This window comes from Chlamydotis macqueenii, chromosome 8 (assembly GCF_036417535.1).
Source record: "Chlamydotis macqueenii isolate bChlMac1 chromosome 8, bChlMac1.mat, whole genome shotgun sequence".
NCBI classification, from domain to species: Eukaryota; Metazoa; Chordata; class Aves; order Otidiformes; family Otididae; genus Chlamydotis; species Chlamydotis macqueenii.
The window spans coordinates 35,236,016-35,253,141 of NC_141563.1; the positions used below are offsets into that span (position 1 = coordinate 35,236,016).

Genomic DNA, 17,126 nt, shown 5'->3' on the forward strand with positions numbered 1-17,126 from the left:
GTGACAAATTCATCCCTTTAAAATGGAGCTGTGAAGGGCAAGGCATGGGGACAGTGCACAGACACGCATGTGGGGCTCAGTTCTTCCACAGACTCTTACTGCTGAGCATGTGGAACAAAATATTTGATCGCAATAATTTTCTGTGCTGAACTGCAAAGTAAGTGTCATGTTGAAATGCTGATTAAGTAGCAGAGCTATTTAATGTATTTTTTTGTTGTTTAAGGAGTGCTTTCCTGACACACACCAAAAATACGTAATGTCTTCCTCAAATGATGATGCCCAGAAATTTTTTTAGACCTGCAAAAAATGCTGAATGTATTTTATGCAGCTGTTTTGTCAATCAAAATGAGTTAATGGAACCGAACTGTATCTTTGCCTATCTTATGGCAGAACCACATGAGAGCTGCTTTGCTCTCAAAGAAAACACAGAGCAATTTCCTGCTTCACTTGTTTTTTACCTGAAGCGAGGACAACAATTCATTTTTCAATCAGTGCAGGGCTTTTCCCCTCTCCCTACGCCCCCCAATCAGCTCAGACGCTGATACCATTAGTATTAACGTCCAGGTATTGCAGGGGAGAAAAACAAGGCGAGATGACTTAGAAAACTTTTTTTAATGGATTTTCCTTCTGAAGACGGACTGCTTTGCCATGATATTAAAGTTGCCAAGGTCCTTGAGAGAGACAAGCTGCGGTTCACAGCAGTGCTATCGCTCTGCGGTATTTTGTCCCCTCTCTGCCCAGGGGTGGCTGTCAGGGACCCGGAGGACGTTGCCCGTGCATCTCCTCACGCTGATGCGTGAGCAGGCAGGAGAGTCCACACACCAGTGGGATCCAGCCCAGCCACCACAGATGCTAAAAGAAAGGCTTGGTTTTGGAAAGGGAGAGGAGGAGCCATAGGAGGTTTAGGGGGGATGCAAGTTAAAGCAGGAATGCTTTTAAGGAGGTGGGTAAGAGGAGGGGGCTCTTCCTTGGTGCCGTTCATGAAAACCCAAAAAGGGTGCCAAAATCCTAGTCATGTGGTGTGATTTCTTAACTTTCTGAAGGCAAGCAGCCATCCAGCCTGCTGGCTGAGTGGGTGAGGTGTCAGGAAGGGCTGAAGAGCCCGTAGCCATGCAGGAGCAGCTGGGCTCAGCCCAGCTTTAAAAATAATGACTAAATACCATTGGAGAAACATCTGCACTGCATGCAGCAGGCACGGAGAAATGAAAGAGAAGAAAACTATACTGATTGCATTAAGTAAAGACAGCAGTCTTGAGTATTACTTTTTTTTTTTTTGTCATTGTATCAATAGCTAGCCTAGGCAAGAGCAGTGTAATCAAAAAGTGACAGTTAAAAATTATCCACCCAGTTTTGCTGTGTGAAACTCAGCTGAAAGGGAAGAAAACCAGCATAGTATCTAACATGAGTCTGTGTAGAAAATCAGATCAAACATCATCTCCCTTTCTTCGTAGCATAAGGCTTTTGCAGGAGTCTGATAATTTCTGTATTTCTTCTGATACAAGAAATCTTAGTTGCTGTTCTTCATGCAGAGTCATGTGAAAGCCTTCATCTTACAGCTCCTAAGTGACTTGGTGATTTTGAAAACTGGATAAATGTTTCTCAGCAAAACCCTTCCAAGAGTTATAAAAATCTTGGCAGATAATACAGCAAATCAGCTTGAACGATTTGCACAACTGCAAGCGATGTTTTAGAAGCTGCTGGCCAAGAGCATCCAGAACTTTTGTCCTTGCTTGGCTTTTTTCTTGGTCTGCTGCATACCTTTAACAGTAGAAATACAAGCCTTATGGTGCAGGACAGTGATTTCTTTCACGCGCGTTGCACATTATGTTAACTGACCCATGAATTGGCAACTAGAGGTGGAAATCATGCTCTGCCTGTTGTTCATCACTGACAGCTGCGCGCTGGTCAGTTGGGGTAAATGCTGCCAGAGCTTTTGATTCACCGCATAATGCGTTTAGAGGGAGAAAGATCTGCTGTGGATGGAGAAGTATAGACCAGATCTTTGCTTTGTGTAAAGCAGCTTAGCTGAAAAGATCTGGCCCTCAGTGAAACCTGTTGTTCAGACGCATTTCCTAAATTGATAATGATGTTTCCTCGAGCGGCAGAGTCTGAAGATAAAGCCAGATATGGCGATAGGGAAAAGGAGGGCTGGAGATGGATGGCCAAGAATTGGTAACGTGCATGAGCAGCCATCTTCGGAGGCTCTCCCTTTTGTCAGCTGTAGTACACAGTCATCTTGTCCTGCACCTGGGGTGTTCCTCTGGAAATAAGAGTAGGTTCTTGGTCAAATGAAAGGAGCAGGGTCAGTTACAGGACCTTGTAATCAGACAATATATTTAGCTAAAATACCAAAACCTGTAGAGTACTGCTGTGTAACAAGGTGGGTTATCCCCACCTTGTCAGAGGAGCTGTTACGTGTCTCGCTGGGTACCTCATGCATGCTCATCATAGGGTGAGGTGCCTGTGGGGTGCTTCGTGGGGAAGATGCCCACAAACTTTAGCAGCAACCATCATCTCCCCTTCTCCTCAGTTTCAGAGACACGCTGGGATAAGCAGGAGGGGTTTAATCCTGCTTCCTTAGGACCTCTAGAGCAGACCTGAACAACCTACACATTAGGTGTGCGCGTACCGGAGTGAAGTGCAGTTGTGTAGTACTGTGAGCAGCGCTACAGCTGTGCCCACCACTCAGGGACAGATTTTGGTAGCTTCTCCCTTTGGAGATGAAGTTGGAGGGGTTTGCATTTGAGTAGCTGATGTGGTATTTCCAGTCTGTTTGCACAGAGCACAGCTGCACCTGTAGGTTGCAGGAACTGGTTTAAAGTTTGGGTTTGACTCATGGGTTTTGATTTATTTTTAACTTCAGGCCAGCCAACAGAGTGTCCATAGCCACTTCCACCCTGCGCTTGCTCCAGTCCTCTCTACCTTACAGAATTTTGTCAGCACAAAAAGATCTTCAGCAGATGCGTCTCAGAGAAACTCAGGTATAATCTGGGCGGCTGTCAGAATAGCTGTGTGTTGTTTGCTTTGTATTTGTGCTGGTCTGAAAGCAAAACTGGAGACTTGAATCTGGTTTTCCTACTCAGGCTTCCAGAAGATGTGCCACTGATATTTTAAGACTGAAACACTTTCCAGCAGATGACATTATTTTTATGTCTACTAGTACAGTAATGGCTCCTCTGTTTTAAGTGCAGAATTCCTGCGCCCTGCTATTCCCCAACGCCCTTGTCGGAGGCTTAGCACAGGCAGGGTTCTCGCATTAAAAACAGTTTTCTCAGGGAATAAAGCTGCCACCACTTCGTTTATATCCTTGTTGCTCTTGAGTGTATAAAGGGCTGTTTTGTAATGAGAAGGTCACAATGCCCAGCTTGCAATTTGCAGATTTAGCAAGTGCTAAATCTACTTGAAGAGCTTGTGCGCTCTGACTTGCGCCAGGACCTGATAACCTTTGCTCACATCTGATCGTGGGCAGAAGGAGAAGAAATTTCTTCTGCTGGTTTGCGTGCACTGGAGGAGGCGCGCGGCTTTTTGGGCAGCCTTCCTCGTGCCATTTTGAAGGGCCCTGCAGCACTGAGAGCGCGTGTCTGCACACCCTGATTTGGCGTCCCTGGGGCCGGGCTTGCTGCCGCCGCGGCACCCCAGCAATCTGGCCTTGGGTACTCGCAGGAGATATCTGCACGAGCACACGTGCATGGCGGTGAGAAATGCTGATACGTGTTATTAAGAATCGTTAACTCTTGAAAGAGACTAATTCCGCCTGCCTGCCTGCTAAAAGGTTCTTAAAACAGTTTAATTAAAGCTGATCGAATTCGGGGTTGGGATAGCAGAGCCCAGGACCTGACTACGCCATCAGCTTTTAGGCTGTTTAGTCCCAGTTTGAATGATTCCTTTGAAGTGTGTGTCCTCCCCCCCCTTTTTTTTTTTTTTCTGTTTTGAGTACTTTTAAATGTCCTGTGTCTTGATATATGCCAGCTAGACTTCCTGGCTGTCTATTATTTACTAATACAGCACAAATTAGACGGGGAAATCAATGGAACCTCAACAGTCTCAGACCAGCCGTGTGCCCTACCCTTTGTAGTCGGGACACTGTGATTTATGAATAATAAGCCCATCTTTAATGGAGTGAAATGCACAATAGGGCTTTTCTTCAGGCCAGCAAAGTGCTGCTGTTCAGTAGACTGCGGTGAGCAGCGCTTGTGCTACAATGGGCGTCACGGTGGCACCCGTCAGCCGGAGTGATTACATCCGTATTCATCTCTGGGTGAAACAGAAATCCCGTCCTCCTCACGTGAGCAGCGCTGCCTGCTTTGGCACAGGGAAGGCTCTGCTTCTGCTTGGTGATAACTCTGGCTAGGCAGCAAGGGACCATTGTCACCTGACAGTGTTATCTCTTAATTTTATTATCGCTTAATTACAGAAACTAATTGTTTGTTTCTTTATTAGTAGGAGCAGATATGGGCCCAAGGACTGTGGAGATAACAAGGGTCAGTGAGTTATTTTTTATCAATTCCAAAAGCTGACACCTTTAACTGAAGTTGTTAATTCCTGTAGTGTTTTTCAGAAGTAAAATTGCGTTATTTATGTTTGCAATAGTATGTTGGATATGTGTGAGGATGCATGTGTCTGTCAAACCTGTCTGTTTTCTCCCTGTTCCACGACTCAAATGAGTGAGTTATTGCTATACACTGAATGCTGACCTCTGCAAAGTGCTCCAATTGCAAATGTTGTTTGTGTTGTTTCGTTTTAGGGACCGCATGATGCACTTGGTATCAGTATAGCAGGAGGGAAGGGAAGTCCATTAGGAGATATTCCCATCTTCATCGCTATGATCCAAGCCAGCGGTGTGGCTGCACGTACCCAAAGACTCAGAGTGAGTAGAGGGGTCCTCTCAACACTTCCGATTTCACCTGCCGTGTTTCCCACAGAGAAGGATCCTCAAACACTTCTCTATAAGCTATCGCTTTGATAATGTCTCATAGACTATTCTGTCTCTTAAAAATTAACACTCTCCACCCCCCCCCCCCCCAAAAAAAAACAAACAAAAAAAAACCCCAAACCTCCCCTTCTCTTCCCTTTTTGATTATATTGCATCTTGAGATAATGGCAATGGTTGGCTATATGGAAAAATGATATTAAGAGAAAGAACATAAATGTGTTTGCAGTGGTCTTTGTATATGTTTATCTAGACCCAGGGAGGGCAGCAATGGGCTGCCTGGAAACCACAGGCATTTGGGGGACTGCGGACTGTGCACCATTTAGAGCTCAGACCAGGTAGAAAGCAGATCAGAAGTCAGTTGTTTGATCTTAAGGCCTTTATAAAGAAACTCACAGGATACGTGGGTTTCCAGAAATTACCATGGTGAATGCTTCCCAGTTTTGGAGAGTTTCATAGAATCACAGAATGATTTGGGTTGGAAAGGACCTTTAAAGGTCATCCAGTTCAAACCCCTGCAGTGAGCAGGGACATCTCCAACCAGATGAGGTTGCTCAGAGCCCCATCCAACCTGGCCTTAAGTGTTTCCTGGGATGGGGCATCCACCACCTCTCTGGGCAACCTGGGCCAGTGCTTCACCACCCTCATCATAAAAAAAATTTTTCTTATGTCTAGTCTAAATCTACCTTCTTTTAGTTTAAAACTATTACCCCTAGTCCTATCACAACAGGCCCTCCTGAAGAGTTTCTCCCCATCTTTCCTGTAGGCCCCCTTTAGTTACTGGAAGGCTGCAGTAAGGTCTCCCCAGAGCCTCCTCTTCTCCAGGCTGAATATAGCCAACTCTCTCAGCCTGTCCTCACAGGAGAGGTGCTCCAGCCCTCTGATCAGCCTTCTGGGCCTGCTCCAACAGATCCATGTCTTTCCTGTGCTGAGGGCTCCAGAGCTGGGTGCAGTACTGCAGGTGAGGTCTCACAAGAGCAGAGTAGAGGGGCAGAATCACCTCCCTTGACCTGCTGGCCATGCTCCCTTTGATGCAGCCCAGGATACACTTGGCCTTCTGGATAATGAACATACACTGACAGCTCATGTCCAGCTTTTCATCCACCAGTACCCCCAAGTCTTTCTCATCAGGGCTGCACTCAATCCCTTCATCCCCCAGCCTGGATTGATACTGGAGGTTGCCCCAACCCACGTGCAGGACCTTGCACTTAGTCTTACTGTACCTCATGAGGTTCGCATGTGCCCACTTCTTGAGCTTGTCCAGGTCCCTCTGGATGACATCCTGTCCCTCAGGCGTGTCGACTGCACCATCAGCTTGGTGTCATCTGCAAACTTGCTGAGGGTGCACTCGATCCCATTGTCTGTGTCATTGATATTAAACAGTACTGGTCCGGACACCACGTCCTTAAAGATCTGCCAGCTCTTTTCTGCTCCCTTGTCCCTGAGGGCAGTTTCCCTGGGGATCCTGTTGACTGACTCCTTGAAGAGCTGAACTTTGTTTTCCTAAACTCAGAGTCCTGACTTTACTCTTTGCCTGACCCATATCCCTCAGGACTGCAAACTCCACCAGTGCATCATCACTGCAGCCCAGACTGCCTCCAATCTTGATGTCACTGATTATCTCACTTGCATTGGTGACCAGCAGGTCCAGTATGGCATCCCCTCTGGTAGGGCTGTCTATCACCTGGCTTAAGAAGCTGTCCTCCATGCATTCCAGGAGTCTTCTGGACTGCCTACAGCTCACCATGCCACTCTTCCAGCAGGTGTCAGGGTGGCTGAAGTCGCCCAGCAGGACAAGAGCCTGCGAGCGCGATGTTTCCTGTAGCTGGAGTAAGAAGGCTTCATCACTAGGCTCCCCTTGATTTGGCAGCCTGTAGCAAACACAAACACCAAGCACAAGGTTCCCTTTGTTGCCTCAATCTCTGATTCTCACCCACAAGGCGACGGGGGTTTCAAGCAATCATTAGTATTGAAAAGAACTTCTTACGCAGACATGTAGGATTGGTTTGGCCCATGGGATTCATTAGTACGCGCTGCCACGTTCATGCCGTGTCTCTGCTACAATCACACAATAGCACTCAGTGCCAGGGTCAAGATCACTTTTATGTATAAGAAGAAGAAATAATCTAGATTAATTAGATTCATATCAGAAGTGCCCGCTTTCCCGTACTGCGTTCAGCGTGTGCATACATGGTCTGTAAGAATATGAATTTGTCTGCACTATGGACACAAATGAATCCTTTCTGGATGGGAGGACAGAGTGAAAATCTCCCTCTCTGCTTGCAGATGGAAGGAGTAAAACACAACCCGTTTTTATTTCTCTCATCACGTTGTTATTTTTAAAAATCCTTATTGTACTTGCTCTGAAGAATGGTAAATGATCACTAGCAATGCAGAATTCTCACAAAAGGGATTCTGCAAAAGAGAAGCATGACTGTGCAGTGCCAAGTTCACGAGGAATTTTAAGCGTTCTTAATTTTAATTTTCCCTAATGCTAGTAATTTTCCATTACTGTTGTACTTTCAGGTTGGAGATCGGATTGTCAGTATTAATGGGCAACCTTTGGATGGGCTGTCTCATGCAGATGCGGTTAATCTACTAAAGAATGCTTATGGGAGCATTATCCTGCAGGTATGGTGATAAATTGAACATGCAGCTGCATGAGGGTAGATAAATGGCATTCAGAAAGAAAAAAAACCCAAAACCCTAAGCATCACTGGCACCAGGCATCACAGAATTGCAGGGTGCTTGCTGATGGGAATTACGCACAATGAAAGCAAGAAATAATTTTCATTCAAAAATTCTTTATTGCCACTCATACAGGCTGCGAGCATGATTATATGAAAGCGTAACAAAGAGAACAAAATAACCTGTTGCTGCACATGATAAATCAACAAGCTTCCAAGTTTGTTTTTTTTTTAATTTGATGTTAACTAGGAACAAGAAATTACCTGTGTGTGTATGTGTGTGTGCATGTAACTAGACTGTGACCAAACTGCCCACAGTGTTAATTTCCTTGTTCCTGAAAGGGAGAGAAGAAAGAAACGCTAGCAGCATTTAGTAAAAATGATAACATCATCATTAAGACAGTGATGCCTAGAATTGATTATTCCACAGGTAATGAATAATAACACTCAAGAGAGAAAACGGTCTTATTGCCGCCGTGTTTATGTGCTAGCTAAAAGGAAGACACATTCTGCCACTTTGGTTCTAATTGCTGCTTGCCAGAATAGTCATCTTTATTTTTATGATTACACAAAGGAACGGAAAAATACTTGCCAGAGAGAATTGAAAATATTGCTCCTTTGCAGAATTATTGTGCCAATTGGAAAACAAGCTGAAGACGCACCACTAAAATCTACTCTGATTTTCTTTATCATCACAGTGTGTTGGGTTGGAACCTGTCTTGAGAGATTTCTGTAAGCTTCTTGCTTGCTTTAAAACACAAATGTGACTATGAAAAGTGGGGGAAAATAATTAAAAAAGGAAAGGGAATTATAATAAACTTAGGTTTAGACTTGCTTATTATTCTTTGTTCTGTCTGTCCGTGAACTGCTGACCTGGTAAGTGACGAGCCCGTTCCAGAGCAGATGGTGTATTTGTGTCGTTCTGTTGAAGTCAAAGGAAACACACAGATATACACCAGCTGAGGAGTTTCTGTTAAATTATAGTTATCGTATTGTTGCTAACATTGAGTCATTTCACTTTCCATGTCAACAGTATTCCCTGAATAGAAAATGAAAGCTTGCTGCAGAACCCCAAATTGCTCATCTCGAAAGCTGTAATACAGCGCGTTCCACCTCATCGTGTATTTAAAAATAGTCCCGATGAGGCAGGACTATTTTTAGAGGTTCTTCTAGAAACGTCTTTGGGTTTGTCAGTTGATGGGTTTCCTCCTGCATTTTTGCTGTCTAGCTTCAAGCACGCTTAATACCTTTTCCAGATGATAGAGGTTTATTCTGATGGAATAGAGTCTGTTTTCCTCTATTAAAAACCTGTTACGTGAAGGTGGGATGTTATATTTTGATACCGGCAGGGAGTAGCGTCGAAGCCCTGCCGTACGCGTGGTGACACGGTTACCTTACACGCTAACCACAGCTACTTCTCAATCACCAGATTGGGTGGGTTTTTTTTTAATTAAAACAACCTAAATGGAATAATCCTATCGCTGTGATAATCATGACCGATGTGTCGTTAAGTAATTCTATTTATTATCAAGTTAGACCACTTCATGGCAAACCGCTTTGAAAGGTCAGATAATTGGGTTCGGTGGTGTGGAAAGGCTTATTATCAGTACGTCCTGGGAAGGATGGTAAAGGAGTTTGCAATGCTGTTTGCAAATGGGAGATTAGGGTCTCAGGGGAACAATCATCCCTTTCGGCTGTTTTGATGCCTTGGTTTAATTTAATTTCTTTTCTGCAGGTGTAGTAATGAGATAAGGGGAAGCTTTTTTACAAGGTTGTTGAACTCTGATACGTTCTTACTGCCAACTGAAGATTTTTGAATATAGATTTATTTTGCCCTCGTTTTATATAACAACAAAATACAACTAATACTGGCTGGCATTCTTTCCCCTGCCGCAACGGGAAGGAAAACTTAACGGTGTCTTTGCTGGCTGAGCCAGGTGCAGCTATCTTGTCTGCCGGACCCCTTCATTTAGGGCATCTGAGAACCCGAGTCCTGGGATGCAAAATTTGCATGAAAACTAATCTTCCTTCCTAGAAAATGCTACCACCCTCTTGGCTCCAAGTGATTAGGAAGAGAGAAATATGGTTGTGGAAGAATTGTGATCATTCATTTAAAACGAGGGATTTATATAATGGATTTTTTTTATTTCGGAAAGGTACGTTTCCCTTAAGCCATGTTCACAGCAAGGAGTGGAAAAAGTCCCTGTTAATTTTGATAAAGTAAGGCCATAGATAGCTAGAGAAAATATTGAAAATATATTTTGGCTTTGTACCTAACCTACACACCGTTGATATGGTTGCTTTAAAAAGCCTGAGCAAGTTTGCTGCCCCGCCACCTGTCAAAATGTCATTACCTCTATTAATTACTGTTGTTGGTGGCAACTCATGGTGGTTTCAGAGTAATACAGGAGTCAGAATTGGGAAGTTTAAGCATCTGGTTTGTTGGATTCATGCTGGAAATTGCCGAAAAGTTGAAACCAAGGATTAATTTCTTCCCTGCTCAGCAAACAGGCCAGTCTGAGGTATTTCAGAGCCTTTGCCCAGTAGTCCCTTGGATCTCTGCATTTTGCTAAGTGCTCTCCGTGGGACACCTTTACGTCCGAGCCCAGTCCTGAACACCTTGTGTTGACTCTGAGATCTGCCTATTTCCTTGACAAAGTAACCTTTTTCTCTGGATTATCCAGAAAGACTGTTCCCCTCTGCTCAGCATCTGGGTGATAGCCAAGAGAAAGCTTCAGAGCAAAGTTTGCCTTTAAGCCCCAGAAAGTTGGCTACTATTAACTCTATTGTTTGAAAGTATTGAATTAGTAGGACATTTAAGAGAGTAACACTTGTATTTGAAATTTGCTTGGGAAAAAAAAAAAATCAACACTTGATTTTCCTCATGTATGGGCTATTTTCTGCATAATTAGCCAAGACGTCCCTGGTATGACGTGAACGCACATAGTGTTTCATTGCATCCGTCTGTTTAGGTTGTGGCTGACACCAACATCAGTGCCATTGCTACCCAGCTGGAGAGCATGTCTGCGGGATGCAACCTTAACTCTTCTTCTGAGCATCCTTCTGAAGATCCTGAGTAAGTTTGTGCTTGGTCTGCATGACTGAGGTGGATTTCTGTGCACCGTGCAAGGGAAAAGCCTAGGGTGGTGAAGGATGTCTCTCCCACTGCTTTTCTCTCTGATTTTCCATCACCTTTAAAATGAAAACTTCTCCAAGCTGATTATGGACTCATGTCCATCTTCACCTGGTGACAGAAATTGCTTGAGTTAAATAAGCACAAAATGTGTTTTCAAGCACTAGTTCTGGACATTAAAAAAAAAAAAAATTATCCCCTTTCTTTTTTAACGTGTTATGCTGGCATGATAGTTCTGCCCTTGTCTGTTGGCTTCCTTGCCTAAAAGGAGTTAACGATCTTAGCAATTTGAACCAATTTGTCATGGCAGACTAAGGCAAGCGATGTTAAAAAGCCTGGTATCAGAGATGAATGTTTCAAAACATCTCCCAGAACTTTCTTTCTTTGTCTTTGGAATCTTTATAGCTTTACAATTTGAAAAAGTCTGATTAAAAAAATTTCTACTTCCAGCACTTCTGTATGGTGATGGAAGCTAGAGATCTAGCTCCGCCACGACCATGCATCATTCTTCATCCTGTGCTTTTTGGGGCAGCTTGTAGCATGCCAGTTACCATTTTGAAATTCATTTGATTTTCATTTTTGTTCATTAGCTTCATTATGTTCTTCATTTTCATTCTTTGATTCATTATATTTATTTTAAGAAGCTGAGATGCAAGTTTCTGCCCTACCTCAGGGGTTTTTGAGCATAAAAGTTAAGCTGTTTACGCCGCATTCTCTAGTCTTTCAGTGTGAGATACTGGTTTTATTGCTGCTCTCAAAGGAGAATTGCTTACTTCACAAAAGGATCTGTATTCTCTTTTCATATTGAAATAGTAAGGAAATATGGATGGAAGGCGTACGCATTCATTCTGTCCTAAAGAAATGAGTAGATGTTAGTCATTATGGGCTGCACCTTTGTATAGGTGGAAGATGCCAAATAGCTTTTGTCCACAGTAATTCTTTCTAAATAGGTAGAAATTACTTTTTCAAATTGGAGGTGGATGCATACCTATGAGTGGCCTGAATTCCACCACAAATCTTCCTTTGCTCAGTGTAGACAGTAAAAGCCCCTGAAGAGAGCTGAGGACCAAAGCAATGCGCTGAGTTGAGGGGCTGTTGGGAGTCGGGCTGTGGGGTTAGGAGGCACAGGGACGGAGATCAAGTACAGGTTCTCACAAAACAGCCCAAGGAGCCGGCAGTAGAGCTGCGGCTGTAAACACAACTGTTCCTGGCTGCACGCTGGCTATCGGGCTCATTCCTCTAAAGTCATAAAATAAAATCAGGCTGTAAGGACATCGTTGCAGTTGCCACTTACGCAGACTAAAGATGAGAGCTTGGCCAGTAAGAAAGCAAGCTCTTCTTTAGGTACGTGCAGGGACTGCGGATCGGGGGAGTCTCACTTCTGCGTCCGAGATGAGTGCTCTTGTCGAGCTCTTATTTTTAATAAGTATTTTCAGAGTGAGGAGCTGAAGTACAGGGAACAGCGTTTGAACTCCCGGCTGCGCAGGAGTGTGTTTCAGCGCAAGGGCAGGAGCCATGGTTTGTGACTGTGTGAAAAACCTCTCCAGAAATCAGTATCCCTGTAAGTGTTCCTTCTGCATAACATCCCGAGAGACAGACGTTGCTGTTCTAAGTGATATTTATTGTGTTTTCAGAGCACCTCAGCCTAAGATTATTACTTTGGAGAAAGGCTCTGATGGACTGGGATTTAGTATTGTAGGGGGGTATGGAAGTCCCCATGGAGACCTGCCCATTTATGTCAAGACTATATTTGCCAAGGTATCTGTTTTGTTTGTTTGTTTTCTCCCTTTTTCTGTATTATCTTTAAAAATAAACCTAAGACTTGGCTTGGCTAATATATTATGTAGTAGAAAGCAAAATGTACTAAGTACATCGATGTGAGTAACTGGACGCAGAACTCACAGCTGGCTTCCCAGTTTGTATTTCACATTACTGATGGCTGACACAAGACACTTTATCTCAGCAAAATTGCTCTATGTACTTGGGAAACTTGTTTTTATACATTAAAATATTCATAAGGCAATTTTCTATCTGTAAATCTCAAAGAGCCTTCCAAGAGGTATGGAGGCATCACTTTTCCCACTGTACAGGAGAGATGCTGTGTCTTTGTGGCTGAGCTTCAGCTGCAAAACCAGCAAGAAGCTCCTGTGCTCAAATAGTCACCTCAGTGAGAAAAAACGCCAAAAGGTGAAACGCTGTGCCTTGTGGCTCGGTGATGAATTGCCTTACGCGTCAGTCCTGGCTGTAGTTATTCCCCCTTGCCTTCAGCTTCTCTCTCATGCCTCTCCGTGAGTGCTCCACTCCCACGTGCTGGAGCCCCTCGCAGCGCGGCTGCCTCAGCCCATCTCCGACCCCAGCCCTGAGTGTCAGGGGAGGACCCGGGGGTCCCAGCCAGGTACAGTGGTGGCTCTGGCCGCCGAGGGAGAAACGCAGCACAGCACAGCCTCGAGGCAGGCAGCCACTGGTGCAGAGGGAGAAGTGCCCCTTTTCCCACCCATCCCCTTGCTGGCCACGTGCTCAGCATGGGCCAGCAAGATACGTCAGGCGTGGCCGTGTGAAGAGAGTTCTGGAAATGGAAAATGGGCAAAGAAAAACAGTGGGAATTTGGGATACTTCACATAGAGTAACCTTGAAGTCAGTCACACACAGTTTTTTGTCCTGTGCCTATTTGCTGTCACTCGTGCCAGTGCTTCTGGCAGGGGAGTTGACATAATTGAGAAAACTTCGTCTGAAGGTGGAGTAGAAGTTGTGTCCCCTCTGCTTCTGTGATGCTGGGGCTGAAACTACCAATATCTGGTCTTTTCACAATTTTAAATTATTAGCATAGTAAGATATTGTGTCTTTAAACTCATGCTTAGATTTACAGGTTCTAGATGTGAGCACAGCTGAGAAACCCCAAATCAAAGCTAGAACACACTGCAGTCGCTGGTGGGGCCATGGAGCAGAAACAGATGCCGTGAGCTGACCTCTGGGCAGGGCAGGGCTCGGGATTTGGGTAAAAGAGAGAGAACACCCATTTCTAAAGCTCTGTGGAAGCTTCCCAGGACCTTCAGTGGAGCCCAGGGGGCTCTGTCTGGGGCTCGGGGCAGTGCCCAGGCTGTTCTGCTGCATGAGCTCTGCTTCCCTCTCCCTCCCTGCGTTCTAACGCGTTTCTCAGCGCTGGGTGCGGAGTACATTTAAGTGCTGCTTTAACTAGCCTCACCTTCATCACAAAAGCCAGAACTGGTCTTTACACTGCAGGTTTTTCAGGGATGAGCTGAGGGCCGTGTCACCCACCTGCACTACGCCAGACCTGCCAGGGTTGAGTGAGCGACAGGCAGTGGTTGGAGCACTCAGGGAGACTCCAGCACTCCCATTTCCCACGTTCCACACCCAGTTACAGTGGGATTTCCAGTGCTGCATCCCTCCTCATTTCATGCATCAGTATTATGAGAGACAAGAGGGCCCGGCGCTACCGGTCACTAACGAATCGCTTTGCCGTTTGCAGGGAGCAGCTGCGGACGATGGCAGACTGAAGCGTGGCGATCAGATTTTAGCAGTTAATGGGGAAGCTTTGGAAGGTGTTACCCATGAGCAAGCTGTAGCTATTCTGAAGCGCCAGAAAGGAACTGTAACGTTAACGGTGTTATCGTGAATATCATTGCGCTTGCAGAGATAAATACAATTATTTTAGAGCATCAGTAGAGCTATAATAATACCGTTCAGCCCTGAGCAGGATGTAAAGCAAACCCTGGCAAAAATGAATCCGTATTCACCCCGTTGCCAGAAAGGGCAGCGTGCATCTCGAGCTTCGTTTAGCCTTCCCCATTTATCAGCCTTTCTCCCCGCCCTCCCCTACTTCTGCTGGCTTTTGAGGTTTCTCTGGACAAGCTTAATTAAGAAACTTCAAAGAACAATATCCGTTTCACTTTATTTATACATCGGTTTATCCCCGTTAGTCTGAACCCTAGCTACAACTGCTGAACCTGGAATCAGTTCGCACACAAAAGAGAATTCAGATCATCGACTGATCTCATCTGATGAGCAGAAATAAATGCCGAGTGACTTGTCATCTCACTCATGATTTACTTATGCTAATTGTCCTTTCAAGTATGCCAGAAAACATTAGCAATGTAATTAAATTACCACTGTTCCAAATGATGAAATATCAAATTCTCCTCTGGGAAATTATTTGTGCTCGGCACAGTAAGTCTGATAGTCAAATGTGAACTTCTCATGTTTATCTCTTTGGGTAGGTCTCTGGAAGTTAGTCAGAGGTAATTACTGTGATGTGTCAATTTGCAGCTTTTAGCATGAAAAATAAACGAGGGGAGAGGAAAATTTTTTTTTTTTTAGGCTTTTAAAAATGTTTAAGCCTTTTCAGATGTTTAGGCAGCATGAACAACAACAACCACCTATCTTTCCCTATTGTAATGATATTTTTAAAGAAGAAGTGGTGTGCTGATACATGCCAGGCAGTTGTTGTTGTGCCGAGCTGCAGCGTAATTGTTCATCCTGAAACTTTAATGAAGACAAAAATTTGCTTCGGCAATGCGATCCTGTAATTCCAGTAATGACGGTGAGCAGTCCCTCTGCGCGTTGTCTTCAAGGACAGATGAAGTTAATCCAACCCAGCAAACTGTTTCACGTTTCCAAGACTCTCCCCAGGATCAGATAGCGCAGGCAGAGGCTTTCATGGATCACAGAGGATGCTTCTCTCTCGCGGCTGCTGAAGCTGAATTTTGGATAATACCAGCTAATTCCAGGCGGTGGTGAGATGGTCGCCGCAGAAGACTGCTGCAGCACTTTGAGATGATGTCCTCCTGGGGCTGGCTGCCGTGCCCATCCTCCACAGGGCAGAGCACGCAGAAGGGGGTCCCTCAGCCCCCTCCGTCGAGTCGGATGGCTCCGTCAAAGCCCCCAACTATTTTTTTGGGGTTTAGGCTAAGCCAGGCAAGAGCGTGCTGAAGCCCACGAGGAGCCTTCACAAGGTGAGATCCCATTCTGCGTGGTGGAGGTGGGATGCAGGAACGTTCAGCCAAAAGTCAGCCACTTCGTTACGTGTCGCAGCCGCTCCTGCAGTGATTATATGACCGTGGCCGTAGTGATTTAGCAAATGAATTTGGCAGGCAGATTAATGGCAATGCGAGTCGTTGTGGTTTAATCTTCCCATCCAGAGGAACAGCGGGGTCTTAGAGGAGACAGCCCAGTCTGATTTGGACTATTTGGTATAATTTATAATGATGATATAGCTGGGAGCAATGAAAGGGGAGTGGGGGTCAAAATTGGCTGCTCATTTTATGTGAAAAATCCCTGGAATTAAATGGAAAGAGGATTCAAAATCTGTAATGTAATAGCTGAATAGTGCAGGGTTTGTGTTCAAGGTGCTGTTATGTTTTAGCCAGAGCGGGTATTTCCCCATTTTACCTAACAGCACAGGTCCTGAGGCAAGATGAGCTGCGCTGAAACAAGCTGTGATTAGCTCTCACCGAAACGGCTTTCCTTACTTCATCAAAAAGTTTTCTTCAACTGTAGGTAATCACAAAGTGCATTTAGCCTGCTGGAGCAATTAGTGGGTGTTCTGTTCAGAGTGCCTGGAAGAGATCTCACCTTTTCAGTGGATTCCCGCTGTAGTATTTCATTTGCCGAGTGTTAGTGGAACCTCCATTGCAGACACACAGCAATACATCCAGACGTAGCAAATTGGAGAATTTTTGCCCGACTGCCTTTGGTTGCACAAGTATCGCAGGTACGCAGAAGTTAAAGGCAGGTGGGTGATGTGTGAAGAGGCACCCTCAGAAATACTGTATGGAATTCATGAACAGAAGGTAACGATTCCTCTCTCCGATTCTGATTTTATTACCGCTGCATTCCTACTTTAAGATGTTGCCACGTTTAATCCATGAAGTTTTACACGGCTCTTTATTAGCCTATTATGCACATACTGTTCATATACATAAAGAATAGGATTTATGGGCCGAGATATTTTGCACTTCTCATTGCTCAGAATGAGAGAACATTTTCTGCTTCTTGTAATTTGCACTTTGCGTGTTGAATATATTACTGCCAAAAATTATATTGCAACTAACTGATAAACCAGTGCCCATGCGGAGAAGCGTGTGCTGTATGTACAGGACCAAGGTCGATAATTAAATCTGCATTACGCTTGTCTGGGTTGAGGTGTTCTGGTTTGTTTAAAACTTTATTTCTGTGCAAGGGAAAAAGCAATTAAACCTCCTGATTGTATGTTTACGTATAACAGTAAAACGAGACATTTTATGAGTTCAAAGGTTCTGAATAAAGCTGGGTTACATAAGTTGTGCTTTTCTTTTTCTTTTTTTTTTTTTTTTTTTTTTTTTTTAAATCACTGTTAAAATCTATTGCATGAGATGTCTTT

At 44.5% G+C, this 17,126-nt stretch overlaps 1 protein-coding gene across 6 annotated transcripts in view; it reads left to right on the plus strand.

Moving 5' to 3' along the window:
* PATJ (PATJ crumbs cell polarity complex component) overlaps positions 1-17,045 on the plus strand; it is a 155,892-nt gene extending 138,847 nt beyond the window's left edge. For 3 of the 6 annotated variants that reach the window (XM_086753255.1, XM_086753257.1, XM_086753258.1), the window contains 7 exons: positions 2,864-2,981; positions 4,441-4,481; positions 4,745-4,867; positions 7,457-7,561; positions 10,590-10,693; positions 12,385-12,508; positions 14,238-17,045. In XM_086753255.1, the coding sequence (XP_086609381.1) occupies positions 2,864-2,981; positions 4,441-4,481; positions 4,745-4,867; positions 7,457-7,561; positions 10,590-10,693; positions 12,385-12,508; positions 14,238-14,384 (762 nt within the window). In that variant the 3' untranslated portion in view covers positions 14,385-17,045. The remainder of the gene's footprint in view (positions 1-2,863; positions 2,982-4,440; positions 4,482-4,744; positions 4,868-7,456; positions 7,562-10,589; positions 10,694-12,384; positions 12,509-14,237) is intronic. The other 3 variants (XM_086753256.1, XM_086753259.1, XM_086753260.1) reach the window with 3 other exon arrangements.
* The last annotated feature ends 81 nt before the right edge of the window (positions 17,046-17,126 follow it).